Source organism: Diplotaxodon limnothrissa, linkage group LG23 (assembly GCF_057381915.1).
Source record: "Diplotaxodon limnothrissa isolate DT_005_m linkage group LG23, D_limnothrissa_male_GT1.1, whole genome shotgun sequence".
Classification (NCBI taxonomy): Eukaryota; Metazoa; Chordata; class Actinopteri; order Cichliformes; family Cichlidae; genus Diplotaxodon; species Diplotaxodon limnothrissa.
Genome location: NC_140617.1, coordinates 199,075 through 217,258, shown reverse-complemented (window position 1 = coordinate 217,258; position 18,184 = coordinate 199,075). Strand labels below are relative to the sequence as shown.

Below are 18,184 nucleotides of genomic sequence, written 5' to 3'. Positions count from 1 at the left end.
TAATATACTGCAGTGTCTACTACAGTGAGGAAGAATACAATAAGGAAGTAGGTCCTGAAGGTCACATCTTCACTACTATAATAAAAGAAGCAAACTTTGTTGCTACTCCGGCTCAACCTAGAGTAAGGATCTTTCATTTCAGTTTGTTTGCAATCAGCCACAAACCTTTACATGAAAAAGCCCTCACTGAAGTAGATCTATGTGCTGTTATCAAAGACATCCATGCAGAAGGTCTGCCAAAATGCACTGGTAGCACTTTGTCCACAGCAGTGCATTTTACTCGTCTCTGAGTGACATTATCGGGACTCTAGCTTTCTTCCAAAGACTGTGTTTCAAGGTAACAGTTCAAACTGACATCCTGTTAGGCCAGTTATCATCGCAAATTTCAACATCACAAGGAACAAAACAAAATAACATTCATTTATGGATTATTAGCATTTTTTCAGTTAGCGAAAAGCAGGAAATATTCACTTTAGTGTGATGAAGGTTGGTCTGATGGTTGCCAAAAGCTTTAAAGCCTGTGGGTCTCCATTCCCTCTGCACCTGGTGATAAAGTCGTTTGTATAAATGCAGACATGAGCGAGATCTGAACTCATCCATAAGACAAAGTTTCATGTTGCTGTTTGAATGCTAACTATGCTGGTTTACACACACAACTCCCGTGAGTGTGCATCTCTACCTTTATATTAAGTCTATAAGTCCACCTGTGTTTACAGTAACGATAATGCTCTATGCAAAAGGGCATTTCATAATCATTTATTATAAATAATTATGGCTCTGTTTTTCCTATCAGGCCTAAGATAAATATATTGCACCTTTCGTTTTTTAGCTGACTTATCGAGAATTTTCATTACAAATTACCTTCTCAGCCGCGTCCATTTATTTTCACTGCATTCATCACCTCAGCCCGTTTGAGTAGCACGCATTAATTGGACTCTAAAGGCAAAACATAAGTATAGTTTTTCCAAAAGTAGGCGACACAAACAGCGATGTGCAAGCTCTGTAGAGGCTGCTATGATTATTGCTGTTGTTAATAATGTATTCATGAAGTAACTAATGAAACCCCACCTCATTTACAAGCAGCGGCGACATGTTTGGTTGTGGGAAGCTCTCTGTCTCTTTCACGTAACACTTCATCAGAGCTGCTGAAATTAGAGTCGCAGCCGTGGCCTCACTCCAGTCGTACGCAGGATATAATTACCTTGCTGTGTCTTTGCCTTGTTCCTCATAATTAAACTGCCAATGCCAGCGTTGAAAACATCCGTCACAGCATTATGAAGAAATATGAATTTCTTGTCATTTCACAACATGCATGTGTATTTACTCGATTTTAATTCTCCGAGCAATTTACTGAGCGGTACCGCAAGCAGTTTACCGTCTACGACTTGGAAACATTGAGATGATGGGTAGGTAACAGGGCCAATGCAGGCCCTGCGATAAAAATAATGAAAAAACATTAAAGCCGTAGTATTTAAATTACCACAATGACTGCAGCCTGCCATAAAAATCTATTATAAGAACATGAAGATGAACACTGCCGGAAGCCAGGAGGAAATGATGCTGTGCAGGGAATCAGGATTCGGGACTAACAACTGGAAGTATGGATCATATGTGCGCAATATTGTGGATTTTTAATTTATTTTAAGTAAATGGTAGTTTCTTAATCTTATACTGATTTTAGGGGTAAAAACTGTATTTTAGCATTTTATTATTAGTATTAAGGAAGAGGGTCGGAGTCATTGTTAACCTTCAGCAGTGTATTTTTACACACTTTGTAACTGCAGATAGCACTGATAGTGGTGTAAACAAGCGAGCTGCTGGGCATCTTTTCTCCGTTATGTTCTGTAACACAGGAAACATCCTGACACCAAGATGAATAATACAAGCCTGTAATAACAGCCAATCATTAAGCCAGTCAGACTCAGCCGATGTGAATGCAAGACTAACGTGTGCTGGTTACTTTCAGCAAGACATTTTAAGGACTTCCTGCTATGATACTCGCAGTTCTCACACTGGATCACGCTGGTCACACTTTGTATATCAGTTCGATTTATTGCATAAATGCTTGCTTAAACTTAGAGTACAATGTGTGAAGGAGAGATGAGAAACACCTTATTATTTACATGTGGAGTTCAGATTTGGGCCCAGACTGTCAAGTCAGGGCTGTGTGCAGGCAGGAGTGGTGGTAAGGAGGACCCAAAGTGCAGACGCTCAGAGGCAAGAGCGTACTTCAAAACAGCTTTAATGCTAAACTCAAAAAGTACCAAAACTGAGAATCCAAAATAAACACGGCCGGACGGACAGACAGACGAGAGTAGATCACGACCAGGACGGAAGAAAACACAGGCATCCTAACACAGAGAGATTTATTAGCTCAGCTGTTTAACCCTCTCGAGGCGGGCGTCGCCGATTTGCAACAGTTAAAAACTAACAACCTGACATACATATTTTATGAGTTTGCTGTACTCAGAAGTACCACTGCAGGACTTGGTTGTGCATTAGCAACAAAAAGTTTAATTTGAGCCTGAGAGGGTTAATAGAGGGTGTACTGCAGTATTTAAGAGGGACCAGAGAAAAAAGGTACTTGGTGTTGTAGGGATTTGGTGGTTTCAGCCCAGATGATACTCTTCTGTTGCACCACACACACCAGCAAAAACAAAAATGCTAAACAAAATAATGTGGTGCAGCGACACAGGGCTATGACACAAACTCACATGTTTCTAAATGTAAACAGCTACTCGACCTCCAAATTTCTGCTTCAAACACCGACTCTCTGATGCCATGCTTCCTGATGGAGCCGACAGCGAAGGCTCCCCTCGATGCAATTTGTGTGCAAGTCAGCAGTCTGCAATTACCTGCCATCTTTCACCACGAGGGGCCGCACCGTGGCCTTGATGTCAGTCAAAAGGATCATTTCATGTGGAGATCTGAGACCTTTGACACAAACACATGTGTCCTTATAGCAGGTCTCTCTGACCCTGCTTGCTTCTACAGTGTCTCACACACGCATGTACTGTGTGCGACGCTGTCATGTTGTCATGATGACTATAAAGGACTGAATAAGTCAGAGGAAGCTGCTCTGCTCTGTTTGGCTTCCTGTTCTTTGCTCTGCTTCTGACAGGAAGGCGGTTACAAATCATGAAATAAACCAGCTGGAAAGAAAAAAGTGGCCATGCAGAGTATTCGCGTTTTGCATGAAAGGCAGTCATGTCATTAAGTAAATCTGTAGCGACAGGCATGTACGTGAAGAGAAATGGGACCGCACACCAAAAACTGCCCCATCATGTTTACTGTGTACATAAATAGGACAGGAACTTGTAAGCCGTATGGCTGCACACCACACAACTGTGCATCCAAAACTTACATTCCCAAATTCCCAGTTATTTCCAGACAGGACTTACAACATCCTGCTGATATCCCAGCTGCACATGAGACTTACCACACAAATGGTGTGAGAAATAACACAACACTGCAAACTGTTACACCCCGTTTAGCGACACTGCAGTCAATTTACCTGTGACACGCACTGCAAACAATTCGGGTCTCAGTACAGCTGGGAAGCAGCGCTATGCATGACCTGTAATCTGGAATATAAAGGGAAGTGGCACAATCAAATAAACAAAAAACAAAGAAGGAGGTTAGTCCGCCCTTACACAACTCACTCACAATCAATACCCGCCTTCACGGCTGGACGAACTAACCAAAACAAAATTCCAAATCAATCAAAAGAACGAACAAAAAAGGACAGCAGAGACAGCACAGCTGAACAACACAAACAACATTATGGAATAAAATATTACCCAATAAAATATCAATTTTGTGAAACCATTCAAAGTCAAAGCTAAAACACACACTCAATATACCTACAATATTGATCCGTCTCCCTGCGCGCAGTCGATCGAGGGCTTGATCAATTCTTCTATTAGAACTCGTGGTCACACTACAAAAGTCCAGCGACACGCATTAAAAACGGGCACCTACAAGAGTGCTGACCTCACCCCACACACCCACTACCTTTTCATAGCTCTTCAGCCAATCACCTGGCAGAGAGCAACAAACTGCCAGGTGACACGTGTTACAATCGGTTTTCTTAAAGCCTCTTTGAAGTGTTTATAGGTCTGCTACCATAATAAATAAACACAATTCAACAGTTTCCTTATCATTAGTAGTCTTGCCGTTAATTACATTACAGTAAGCTGTCGTATTCAAGGGTTATTGCAAAACAACACAAACTCTGGTTGATTAAACTAATTGATGGCAAACAAACATGTATTTAAAAGGTTCCCAGTATAGGCTTTGATTTCCTGTCAGAAGAAATGTTAGAAAATGCTCCAGGAAGCAAACTCCCACATTACACTGACAGCCTTCGGTCTGCTGATTGAAGGGTGCAAATATCATCCTGATAGAGTTCCTTAAGTCCAACTCTGTCAAGGAAAGGTGAACATTTTGTGTTTCTGATCGTCTTAGAAAGAACAGACCAAGCTTAAAATATGCAAATTATTGAACGGCAGAAACAGTACTTCAGGTTTAGCTGCTGTTTTGAAGAATTAACCGATTCTGTTGAAAGAAGGTGCCAGCCGCGTGTTTCATTCTGGTCGGGTCTTCATCCATTTCCTGCAGCTGCATTTCCAGCATAAAGCATTTTTCCTCTAAACTCTGCCTTGACATGCAGATGTGATGAGTCATCAGGAGTGTGAGGTCTGTACATTACAGCACGGAAATAGGCAGACGTGACATTTCCAACAGTAGGGTGATTGCAAATTGCAAGAGCTAACTATTCACTCATTTCCCCCCTGTCACCTTCCACTCCTTCCTTCCTGTTTTCTTGAACTGTGTCCTCTCTCTCTCTCTCTGATGTGTGCAGTCAGATACCGAGTTCTGGGATAAGATGCAGGCAGAGTGGGAAGAGCTGGCTCGGCGAAACTGGCTGACGGAAAACGAGCAGGCACAGATTCCCTCCACTGTGTCTCCGTACGAGAAGGTCACTATCATTAAAATGTTACTCTCAGCGCGCACGCAGATTCGTCCTGATGACAGTGATGCAGGAATATGCAGAACTGCGTGTGCGCCTAGAGTGAAAGTGTGCAGTATGTTTACATCTGACATCTATAAAAACCTGAAACCAAATATAGTTTTATCAGCCTTTGTAGATCAACATTTAAAATATCTGAGCTATTTATTGTCTTCCACGTTGATTTAGTGTCCAATTCTGTATTTATCCATGTGTGACTGTCAGAATTTATGCAGCCATAAAATGAACCTGTGCTAATATTCTCACAATGCGCATGAGGGAAGATTTATGATTAGTAAGTGGCCTTGAAGTCTCAAAGTGATGAATGAGTGAGCAACGGAGGGATTTTAGGAACAGGCGTGATTAATGGAGGCTTGTCACCCTGAGGTTAACGGTTAACGGTTAACGGTAACTTTAAGGTTACTGTAATGCACCGAGCTTTGTGGATCCAGAACTTTTATATATGTGAATGGGCTTTAAAAATGAGGAATGACGTGTAAACTAGTGTTAAACGACTCCGTGTTGAATGTGAAGCCTTTGGTCTCAGTCACACATACCTGGTAAGCACTGGTATCCATGCAAAGATGAGTATTCCTCTAGTGGTTGCCAGTAGTTACTGGAGGTCGCTTGCCGTCGCTGTGAAACTGATTCTTAAAGACCAGCCAGTGATGCCATCACTACCAGTTACTATACTGTCGCTTAGCATTAGCTGATAACAGTGGTCACCTCCAGTTTGTGTGGAAGATACCTAATTGTCTGCAAGCACTGGCTAACTACTGGCTAAGTGATTGTGAACCTGTGACGTGTAACCTGTCAAACTTTCAAGTTTCACTAGCTAGGAGGCCAATTAGGGAGTCTATGCAGACAAGTGGCTTCTTCCATGTAAGCTCCAGGCGACCGTGGCAACCTGCTAGTGACCAAAGAATTTAAATAGAAGTTTCCAGCAACATAGCCAACACCCATTAGCCAGGTTGTTGGGGAATATGGATTTTTTTTCACCTAGAGTCAGCTGCCGGGTGAATGCTGTGCCACAAAGGGATGAGGTGGTCTCTAGGTCTGTTTGACCGATTCCCTATTGTGTATGAGAAGAGTGACAATATGAAAACCCAAGAGTGAAACAGCGAGTAAAGCTAAAGCTGCTTATTTTATTGAAAGCAGCACAGATAATTAAAGTCTAAGAGTCTAAAAATATGCCATTCTGAAGAAGAAACATACAAAAAAAAAAAGTAATAATTTAGTTGTATTTATCTTTCTGGTTCACGCCAGACTGATCAACACTACTTGTTAATGTGTTGTGATGCAATGTAACAACGCCTGCACACTGACCTGCATGTTTACCGCATCACAATGACGTTTTCCCGAGTTTCAGAGGACATGAGCACATGTCTGAGCATCACCCACCAGCTGACCTTCTTATGCCAGGAAATCATGTGAGATCAGACTTGTGGGCTTTCTGTATTGATCCCAGCGTAGCGCTCGTTCTTAAGGAAAAATCTGTTTCAAAGTCATCGTGCTCAAAAGCACGCAACACACCAGGGTAATCACAGTTTGAAAATGCAAAGTTTAACATTTAAAGAGAGCAGACAAACCCTGGGGAGCTCAGTCCAGGTTTGATGTGAAGGAGAAAAGATCAATTCCTGCTCCTGCAGTTTTGCTTAAATATACAACTGCACAGGACACTTGGTTTGCAATGGAATAATAGAAGAGTGAAACTGACGTTGCCACTGTGCTTGTTTTTATCTTTTCTTCTTGCTGATAGGGTTACTACTTCCACACAGATAATCCTTATAAGGACTTGCCTAATGCATTCGAAGAGGGACTGAAGAAATCCCGAGAGGGAGACTTGCCAAACGCTGTGCTTTTGCTTGAAGCAGCTGTCCTACAGGACCCTCACGATTCAGAGGTGAATTCTGCTAATATACACATGCACAGAGCTGTCAACACACACTGTTTACCCAGTCAAGTCAGTAGCAGAGCTATTCATATTTACAGACATTTGTACACTTTTAGAGTACAAATGGCCGATAAAACTGCAGCCTTACGCCGGCTAACTGGACTGGATCACTGAGGCTTTCATTGCAAAGCTATGGCTGAATCCTCCCCTGCTACAGAGGAAGAATGCCTCACTGACCAGCTGATTTGGTAGGCAGCACCCACAGGCTCAATGCTGATTGCCTGTAGAGGTCAGGGGATTTTTTCCCTTTTAAAAATAGTTGTTTACTGTAGCAAAAAAATACTCAACTTGCACTTGATGAGAATTTCCATTTGCCCAGTGAGATGAACAATAGCTCATTCTCCTTTTTGTATTCCTCCCATTTCAATGGAGTGACCTCTTTGCGAGCTGAAAGAGCAAAGCCTTCATTCAAAGTACTTCGGAATCCCCTGGAATATACAGAAATGTGCCAGTTATTCCGAGGAGAGGATTATCCCACGGTATATGGAACTAATACGATTCCAAATTTCCTTGTAGGGCACGTAGCGGCTTATTGGCCGACTGCGAAGACCTCTGAATCATTCAGAAATCATTTGGCGCCTGGTTTCAAAGAGCTGAACAAAAAAAGCATGTAGAGAGATTAGAACAGGTTATTAAATGTGCCCTTACACACACATCATACAGTGGGACTAATCTCATAATCTGGATTGGATTTCAGGTTCGTTATATCATTGTCTGGCCTCTTGTGTTGATGAAGGCCCTAATTCAAGTCAGTGTCGTCCCTCTAACACATAAACATATTCCAATTAAAGAGGACAGCAAGTCATTTAAAGCTGTGGGATAATGATCTGCTCAGCTGAGCAGCAGAAGGGGATGATAATCAGCTGCTTTGGGCAACGATGAGACAACCCCCAAAACAGGAATGCTTTTTTTCCTTCTTGTTTTCACTAGTTTTGCATTTGGCTAGGGTCAGTGTTACTACTGGTAGCATGAGGTAATACCTGGACCCTACAGAGGTTGGTAGTAACTCCTCCAGGAAGGCTCATCAGTACGTACCATTGCAAGGAGGTTATCTGTGTCTACCAGCACAGCCTCGAGAGAATGGGGGAGATTGGGGTGTGCCAAGTTACACAGGAAATGGGCAGAAAATGAGGGGCAAGAGGACTTCTGGAGAGATGAATCCAAATTTGAAATATTTGGTTCAAAGTGTTGACAGTATGTATGGAGGAGCAGCCCTGAGTGTCTACAGCCAACTTTTAAACACGGTGGAGGCACAATCGTGGATGCAGTTACCTTCACATTTTGATCCACTGTATATCATCTATAAAGCATCTGATTGGCAGGGGCTTCATGTTTCAGCATGACAGCGATGCCAAACACGATGCCAAACAATGCAGTAAATGCATACCTGGATAGGTCCCATCGCGGTTACACACAAAATAAACTATATTTATTATTAAAGTATGCTCTTTTTCAGTTTTACTACATAATATCTGATGGTGCCTGAGGACAATAGTCCAAATAAAACACTGTCAGTCTTAATCATCACTGCATATACCCCAGTTGTACTTCCTTAAAATTAGCTGGAGCTATGGATGTCTTAACTCACAGTAGCCAGACAACAGCCGTGGCAGCATAGGCTGTACACTGTTTCCACCGTGTGTTTTTTACTCTTTGTTCTTTACCTGTTTGTATTGTTTTGATGCAGGCCTGGCAAGTCCTGGGGACCACCCAGGCTGAAAATGAGAACGAGCAGGCAGCGATTGTCTCCCTCCAGAGGTAATGACAAACAACTGCAAATGGTAAATGGCCTGCATTTGTATAGCGCTTTTCTAGTCCCTAAGGACCCCAAAGCGCTTCACACTACATCCAGTCATCCACCCATTCACACACACATTCACGCACTGGTGATGGCAGCTACATTGTAGCCACAGCTGCCCTGGGGCGCACTGACAGAGGCGAGGCTGCCGGACACTGGCGCCACCGGGCCCTCTGACCACCACCAGTAGGCAACTGCATTCAGTTCCCATTTAAAATCAAAAAACGCTCGCAGACATTGGAGTCAGTCAGCTGTTGCTGCTTGGGAACACCATATGTTTGCACAAGTGGGACACTGTGGAAATATCATGTGAAAAGATGAAGCCCAGCACGTGAAATTTGCCTGCGAGGTTTCACTGAACTGTTTAACAGCAGTAGGTTCAGCGAGAACAAAACCAAGTCATAACTATATGCCGATGTTAAAACAGTATTATAAGAAGAACACCATCACAGTTTTGTTCAGTTATCCTTAGATGGAGATGGGAAGAGCAGGCTCTGGGAGTTTTATTCTTAAAACAGAGACACCCCACATGGATGGTGATAGCACAGAGCACGTTTATGAGCAGAAGCCTCAATGGGAGGTGGCCCACTTTCATTCAAACTGGTGAAGCCGGAAATGACACCTTTCTGGGAATGTGAGTGCTGACAACAGAAAACACAAGAGATTCAGCAGAAAGTGTTCTTCCTTCAGATATGGTCCATTTTTCAGAAGAAAGAAACAAGACTAGGAAAATGTGATCGCTGTTAGACGTGGATTACAAACGGTGTCCGCTGTCATGCAGAATATCTTAGTTGGCCTGAGATTCCTGCGGTCCAGCAGAGTCCTACACGCTCCTTCTGTGGTTTGAATGTCTGTGTTATGTAATGGCTCCATCTGCGAAGGCTCTTTTTGTATGAAGTGAGATTAAATGTTTTTAGCTTGTGGTTACAGTGGCATCGTTTCAGATTCACAACACTGCTGTATTCTCTTTTTTATCTGTTTGTTGAATAATGTCATATGCTTAACTTTGTTTTGCCATGTTTATGCTTTAATTCAGAAAATGTCTTCTTTGATACAAAGGCTACACCTACAGTACTGCTATTTGAAATAAAGCAATTAAGATGTGATCGAAGGGCAGACTTTAAGCTATGACTCGAAAACCGTATCACATTAACTGTTTTTTTATGCAAAGTCCATTTTCAGACAGGTGACTGAAAGGTGGGTTTTTGACGAGGTGAGACCCGTTCCCTTGTTATTCGATGACAAATTAAGCAGATGAAAGATCTGATTCCAATTGTTTACCTTCTGTTTAGTAGCTGTTTGCTGGAAACTGCCAAAAAGATGAGACGTTATATGTAAAGTTCATCATTAGGCTGGAAAACAAAATAAACATAGAAAGGCCAGTTCATGCCTTACTCTAAGAAAATCACAGAGGGCCTGGAAGAGCACAAAGTAGAGCAGAATTGTTGATGCAAATGATGCAAAGAGAAAAGCACGCCAAACCAGAGAAATGAAGCAAACCACATCGTCCGTCAAACACAGTGGAGGCTGTGCTATGGCACGGGCATGTGTGGGTCACAACTGTTTATTGATGGTGTGACTGCTGATAGAGGTAACAGGATGCACTGTGAAGTGTACAAGGCTATACCCTCTGCTAAATGGTGCTAAACTGATCAGAAAGGATTTCACAGTGCACACCAATAATAAGAAGCATACTGCACATAGCAAGGCAAACATGGCCGACTCAGTCACCGGCTTTCAACCAACAGATCGTGCTCTTTAGTTACTGAAGAGAAAACTGGATACAGAGAGATCCCAAAAAGTAACAACAGTAGGAGGCTGAAGGCCTGGCAGATCATCTCAAGGGCGGAAACACAGCATTTGGTGATGTCCATGAACAGTTGTCGAGGTACAGGCCGTCAAAATCTGCAAATTGTGTCTGACGGTCTAATTATTTTTAAGCCTATAAAAATGGGGGACTAAGTATAAAGATGTCTATAATTCCTAAACAGTTTCGTATTTTTGTTAAACGCCTTGAAGTCAAGTCTGCACTTTGATCACACCTTAATTGTTCGATTAAAATCCACTATGTACGGAGGCAAACAATGCAACACTGTGTGAGTATTTATGGGCCTAACTTTATATGCAGTGAACGTCAGTGTCCTGAACCAGGGTTTACGTCATTTGCAGTGGGACTGAAATAATTTGGTTTGTGCGAGATTAGGATGGTTTTAAGGAAGCTGGCACATCAACTGTAGCAAATCTGGCTAAAAAATTATCTTGTTGAAAGCTAAATCTCGTTTTGGCCTCCCCTTTAGTCTTTCAACTAATCCAAGTCGTTCATCCAACACTGTTCTGTTCTTCTTCCCTTTTCAATTATGAAGTGCCAGCACAATGGCAAGCGTCCACGTGATATAACCGGTGATATAACTTCAGCAATTACTACAAACATACTTTCCGTCTCTGGAACAACCACCCATGCCGTTTTGCCTAAGTGCAAAGCTAATTCAAATCATCAGCTGTGGGTAGCATGCAAACACGACTCTCTGCAGCAGAGACGGAGCAGGAGAAGTGTTGCTCGTTCGCTCTGGCCCAGAAATCATTAGCCTTGGCCTGATGTTCCTCTGCTTTGGCCTGTCCCAATTAATGCTTGTCAAATCTAGATTTCTCTTTGAAGTGAACACCTTACTTGATTTCTCTTCTCCCGTGAACGAATCGTGTCTCCATCCAGGTGTTTGGAGCTCCACCCAAACAACCTTACAGCCCTCTTGGCTCTGGCAGTGAGCCTGACCAACACTGGTATGCGCCATGATGCCTGTGAGGCCCTCCTCCGCTGGCTGAGACACAATCCCAAGTACAAGCATCTTGTCAAAGGCAAGACTCATCTAACGGGATCTCCAAACTCCCAGCGCAGGATGTCTCATGCTCCCAACCTGGGCAGACATGAAAGGTAGAGTATTTAAACTCTTTAGACCTAATTAAAAGGATCACTACAGCATAAGAACACCTGCAGTCTCTTGTTTGCCACTTTATTAAAGATGGACGGATGTCTCGTATGTTGGCTTTGTACACATATCAGAGGCTGCAGCAAGTCAAAGGTGTTGTTGATGAAGTGGAAAGCAACATGTAGTTGTGCAGGTTTCTTAAACTTGTAGCTGTTAACAATTACTAAACCAAGTTTAAGACATTTCACTTTAAAATCTGGTCCTGGGTGTTTGTTTTGTACACTAATACACTGATTATTTAACAATAATTGGCTATTATTTTGCTATCTGTCTGTTTTCTTCCACCTCTCTAATTCAGAGTCACAAGGAGAAGGGTTATCTCAACTATTATAAGCTACAACCCGGACAGGTTGGTGTGTGTTTAAAGGGCTAACAGAGAGAGACAGACAAGCATTCACACCTGCAATGCTAACCACAACACATACCTTCAGGACAGGCATGTGGACGTTAACCTGCAAGGAAAGGAGGGTGTTGGTACTAGCAGTTAACATTAGCCACACATCAGTTTTTCCTTCTATTTATAACATTATAACATACTGAATTTGTGTGTTTTTTTAATTCAACAATAAATATCACGTGCTGGGAATATTTTTAATTCTAGCAAATATGAATGACAAAATCCTTCTTCCACAGATTCCTGGTTCCTTCTTTCCTAATAGCAATTGTTGCCACAGCTGACGATGCTGTGGCAGACGGGCAGTTTGACGTGTGCTTACACTCCGTTGCAACATTATAGCAGACGGCTTCATTCATTTGGCTGGCTTATCTTTATTATTGGGATTGTTCGTGTCTCTAATATAAAATATATGCACAGCCAAAAAAATAAAAGGAAGACACTGAAACTGTCAATAGGAAACAAACAATCATGCTAGATATCTATACTGACATGGACTGGGTAATGAAAGGATGCTGAGATGGTGCTCAGAGTGGGCCCCAAGAGTAGCTGACAACCTCCTGATGAGGTAACTGATGGCGTCCTGGAGGAGCTCCTCCCAGATCTGGACCAGACTATCGCTGAGCTCCTGGACAGTTGGAGTTGCAGCCTGGCGGCTTCGGATAGACAGAAACAGAAAGTTTCAGATGTGTTTTATTGGATTTGACTTCTGTTGTTAAAACTGGTAAAATTACGATTCCAGGATTTGTTAATACTCTCGTATATGTACTTGTGAAATGTAGTACTGGTGACACTGGTAGTGGCAGTAATACTGGTGAGATGGTAGACGGAGGGTTACAGTACATGTGTGGACCTTGTTAAATTACTTTGTTAAGTGCGTGCTGTCTGCAATATTTTAAGTCGTATAATTGAGGTTGTTTGGTATATCTGATCTGAAAGACCTAATTCCACTCCCGAGGTAAAGTAGCGCTTTATCAAATCATTAATCGTCTAGTCAGTGTGAAGAGACACAGTTACAGCCCAATTACTGCGGTCTCCCCTCTAGTCCACGGAATAACATCCCTTTAAATTTTTGCTGCTCACCTCATCCCTCATTTTCTATCCCTTCCTTTTATCGCTCTGCTAAGGCTCGCGTCACAGTTTTCAGATACATGCACTGCTAAATATTAGACCACAGCTTCACTCATGTTTACAAACATCAGTGAACATGTTTACAAACTGTTTACAAACAGAAATTCATTCTTTCCATACGACCGGCCTGGTTTCCAGTTTTCCTCTCTGTACCGCCCCCATCATTCCCCCGGCTGCCTCTCATCATGTTACGCTGTGAATAAAAGTCCAGTGCACATCATGGCCCTGCAGTCTTATGCGTGCTTACTCAGCAGCCTTAAGTCACACTAATCCTTATCTCAATTTTGTGTGTGTGTGTGTGTCTGTGTGTCCACAGCTCCCTGCTACCAGAGGTCAAGGAGCTCTACCTGGAAGCAGTTCAGCAGAACTCTGACAGCATCGACCCAGATTTGCAGACGGGCCTCGGGGTGCTTTACAACCTCAGCGGAGAGTTTAACAAAGCCGTGGAGGCCTTCAACACGGCTTTGTCAGTGCGGCCCGAGGTAGACACACAGCCCTACGCACTACACACAGGGGCACGGTTTAATATGCATGGTTCTCCAAAAAGATGACTTTAGGCTGACACTTTACCATATACCAGTCAACAACTTAGCAGCTTTGTTAGTTAGGCTCTACTTATCAAGTATAGTTTTTAAAAGAGAGAAGGGAAATAAGTGATAATCCAAACACGGCTCATAACACATGAACAGCTGGCACTGCATTAATGCACCAATGTCAACGGCTTTCATACAACAGTGGATCGGTTGCTCACATATTACATCCATGTTACAGCACAACAGTGGGTTTTCTGTTGTCGTGGTGTTACGGCCCTAGCAGGGCCTCCTCCTGAAGATGCCTGTGTGGGCGTGTCCCACCACCTCTTCTGCCTGAGGTGCCACCTTTCCCTTTTACACAGCTGACTCGCGTCAGTAATCAAGGAGATTTAAGCCCAGGGAAAGGTGAGCTCTGGGCCAGAGTGCCAGTAGTGTGGTTACAGCTTGTGAGCTGAGTGCTTGTTGTGTTTGCAGCTAGTGAGCTGCTCTTTCTTTTTGGCTTACGTTTTACTTTATTGATAAGGTATGTAATTTAGACTTAGACTTTAGACTTAGTGGTCTTAGTGTTTCAGAAACTGCTGATCTGCTTTCACACACAATCATCATCTCTCAGGTTTAGAAAGAATGATTCAAAAAAAGAGAAACTTGGTGAAAATCCTTCCTTGGTGTCAGCGGTCAGTCAAAAATAGCTTCCAGCTGATAGGAAGCCAACAGTAACTCAAATATGGCACCAGTTACCACAGTGGGTGAGCAGGCGATCGTATGGCCCTTTCATGCATGTCTTCCCTGTCTTTCTCTGCTTTCCTGTCTAGTTCCATTATTGTAATCAAATAAAGGCAAATGCCAAAAAAATAACCAGTTATTACAGGCAGTGTATAAAAAGAGCATCTCTGAGTGCACAGTGCAGCAGCAGAAGACCACACTGTCTGCCCCGCCTGCTTAAAACAGGAAACTGAGGCTACAGTTTACATGGATAATACAAGACTGGAAAAATGTTGCTTGATTCAATGAGTCTCATATTCTGCAGCAACAATCGCTTCATCCGGCTTCGCATCAATAGTTCAGGCTGTTGGTGTTAGAGTGGTGCTGGGTACAGTATCTGGAGAAGCGGCCCCTTTTGTGCGCCACGGACCAGTTTAATGTCGGACCATATTTTCACGGGCCGGCCTTTAAGGTGTGGCGGATAAATACAACAAAATAAAATGATACAACCGAGACAAAAACTGTGGCGCTTTGTAAATATAATAATAAAAGCGAATTCACTGTGTAATTGTGTAACTTTATTAGCAGCGTCCCCCTGAACAACAGCGAGAGTAACATCCCCCTCTCTGTTACTATGGTAACGCGTAAACGTTTCTTTCAAAATAAGACGCACAACTTCAACACGGGAAAGACCCAGGGAACTGAAAACTGAAACCTCAAGCCTCGCAGCCCGGTATCAAACGAGCGGTCCGTGGCCCGGGGGTTGGGGACCGCTGATCTAGCGCACTTTGGGCCTCTTAGTACCGACCGGTCAGTATTTAAACACCACAGCCGACCTGAGTATTGTTGCTGAACGTGTCCATCCCTCTGCTGACAGCAGAATAGCACACTACGTCCCATGGATCAGATCAAACTGGTTTCTTGAACATGACACTGAAGTCTCTGTACGGCCACCACAGTCACCAGATCCCAGTCCAGCAGAGCATCTCTGGGATGTGGTGGAACGCAGATAAATCTGCAGCAGCTGTGTGTGTTGGTTGTGTGTGTGTGTTATTATCGTGCTGATGTGAACCCTTCAGGAATGTTTCCTGTGAGCGTGTGCTGTGCTTTCTAATACTGTACATACTGTAAGAGCCAGACTTCCAAACACACGCAGCAGACACGAAGCCCCAAAGCATAGCGAGGATGAGCCACGATATCAAGGGAGAGCTTGTGCAAACAGATGCAGTAAGGCACAGCAAACTGTCACAGCAATATGCGAACTGTCGCGCTGCCAAATCTGGCCTGGTGAACTCCTGACTGGCACACATATGCTCTCGCTTGTGATCCAGCACAACGGTTGAGCAAGACGCAATCCGCACACACATACACAAAAACACACATAATTACGCAGAGAGCTAAAAATAATCTCAGATGCATGCATATTCACTCCACTAGAACACACAGGCATGCGACAGATAAAATGGACACGCACGCAAATACAACCAAGAACTTTTCTACCATTTCTCTGTATGCAAATGAGCTCCATCCTCCCAACACTGTCCCAGGCCGGCATGAATATTACTCACTGTTAAATCCAGCCTCCCGCATTTGACTTGGTAATATCAGGTCCCCTGCTGGAAAAATAGCTCTGAACACAAAGGGAGATAATTATACCCCAGTGCTGGGCTTAGCCAGAGATGAAGGATCCCTGTAACAGACCATGACCTCTGTATGTGCCTGTCTACCTGCAGGTGGGAAACAACAGCAAGGACATCCTTTGTGATATAACTCAGCTATCCTTAAATTACCCTTCTTGAGTTACTTTTAACCAGGGGAGATGTTACAATGCTCCAAAACAGCCCCTTGTTATTTAGGTCTCTAAAGAAATACTGCTTTGTCACGCTGTCACTGCAGATGGAAGGCCATGTGATGCGCAGCAGCCCAGATTATCCAAGTCCTAATTATTCCATCTATTGTATTAAAGACACTGCAAGCTGATTTTTAGGTCCTTCAAAGGTGGACAGCGTTTAAGCCTTGAATAATTAAATAATAATTGAAGCGATGTCGCTGATGAGTTTTAAATTGCACTAAATGACTGAATGCAAGTCTTGAGTATGTTGGTTATTTAGGCTGGCAGCATCTGACACCACACTGAGCTGTACCAAACCTTCACTACCTAACATTTCCTATTCCTCAATCAACCGATGACTCGCACTCTTGTGCAGGACTACTTGTTGTGGAACCGCCTCGGGGCCACGCTGGCGAATGGAGATCGAAGCGAGGAGGCGGTGGAGGCTTACACAAGAGCCCTGGAGCTGCAGCCGGGGTTTATCCGGTCCCGCTACAACCTGGGCATCAGCTGTATTAACCTGGGGGCACACAGGTGAGTGATCTGTGAGTGGGATAGCATTTCTATTCTTTTTGCGTAATGCAGTGGAGTAGAATTAATAAGCATAACAGCCAAAGTGTAGGTCAGAAAGGGCAGCAGTTGAAGTAAGACAATGCACAGAGTTAATATGTGAGTTTTCATAAATGCCAAATAAAAGCATGACATCTTCACACTGAGAAGGCTGCAGACGATATTGGCTCAAAAATCAAAATGTGGCTGATTAATTTCCTGTTGATAGATTTATTATTGCAGCTCGAATCTAAATTGCAAAATGTGTGACTTGGTGCACAAGATCTCTTCTTATGAATCATTTATCTCGTGTGGTGAGTGGAATACTGTCTGCACATATCAATTCTGCTCATGATACCAATCATATGCATTCATATGAGTTTTAATATGTACCTGCCAGACAACACCCAAAAGGCAAATGCTTATCCACAAACAGAAAATATTCAGATTGAAGCTACTATCAGCGTAGAAATACAAGCAGCAGCACACAACCAGAAATCTGACATGAGCAGACATCAAGACATATCCAAACTCAGCCAGTTACACTCAGAGATGGGCAGTAACGCGTTACATGATGAGTAAGTAAGGGATTACTATTGCAAATTACTATTACTATTACTATTGCAAAAACGGTAATTAGATTACAGTTACTTTCCCGTATGAAACGCTGCGTTACTGCGTTACTGAAACCCTGATTTTTTTGCGAGAATGTCTCATGACAGCGACGTTCGTGACAACAGCTGTGTGCAGATCAACAGTGGATCATATATCGAGTGCAGAGAGAGTATGAGCGTGCAGCGTTTAAAGCGTGGAAGTACTGACCTTACTTTGAGTTTGATTCCATAAAAAGTGACAAAAACATTAGTGTCCGCTGTGCGTGGGAAGAAAACTTCTTTTTACAGCGAAAAAAACCCCTAAACTTCCAAACAAGCACCGAGTAGCTACGACGTAATGGGAAACTCACAGAGAAACTCGCGGATTCTTCCACTGACCGCGGCACACCTGCACCAGGGTAACCCTCCGCCTGCCCCACTCCTGCTTTACAGGTGAAAATAGAGCAACAGGACCGCTGAGTCTTTGACTTTATTTATGTTCTGCTGTGTTTTACTTTGAAAGACTGAGTGTAAACACAAAAAATACTTTATTTTGTGTGGAATGTGCAGAAAATAGGTTTAAATGTTAAACTAATTTCTTCCAGTCAGAGAATGTTGCAGATAATTAAATTTTTGCTTGATGCATAAAGTTAAAAGATTAAAACTAATAAAACAAGTTTTAAAAAGAGACTTTTCCATCTGAT

General features: G+C 43.0%; 1 protein-coding gene across 1 annotated transcript in view; it reads left to right on the top strand.

Annotated features, from left to right (window-relative positions):
• pex5la (peroxisomal biogenesis factor 5-like a) overlaps positions 1-18,184 on the top strand; it is a 117,180-nt gene that overhangs the window by 97,734 nt on the left and 1,262 nt on the right. The window contains exons 9-14 of the mRNA XM_085347652.1: positions 4,865-4,981; positions 6,771-6,914; positions 8,653-8,723; positions 11,474-11,692; positions 13,589-13,754; positions 16,715-16,872. Of these exons, the coding sequence (XP_085203778.1) occupies positions 4,865-4,981; positions 6,771-6,914; positions 8,653-8,723; positions 11,474-11,692; positions 13,589-13,754; positions 16,715-16,872 (875 nt within the window). The remainder of the gene's footprint in view (positions 1-4,864; positions 4,982-6,770; positions 6,915-8,652; positions 8,724-11,473; positions 11,693-13,588; positions 13,755-16,714; positions 16,873-18,184) is intronic.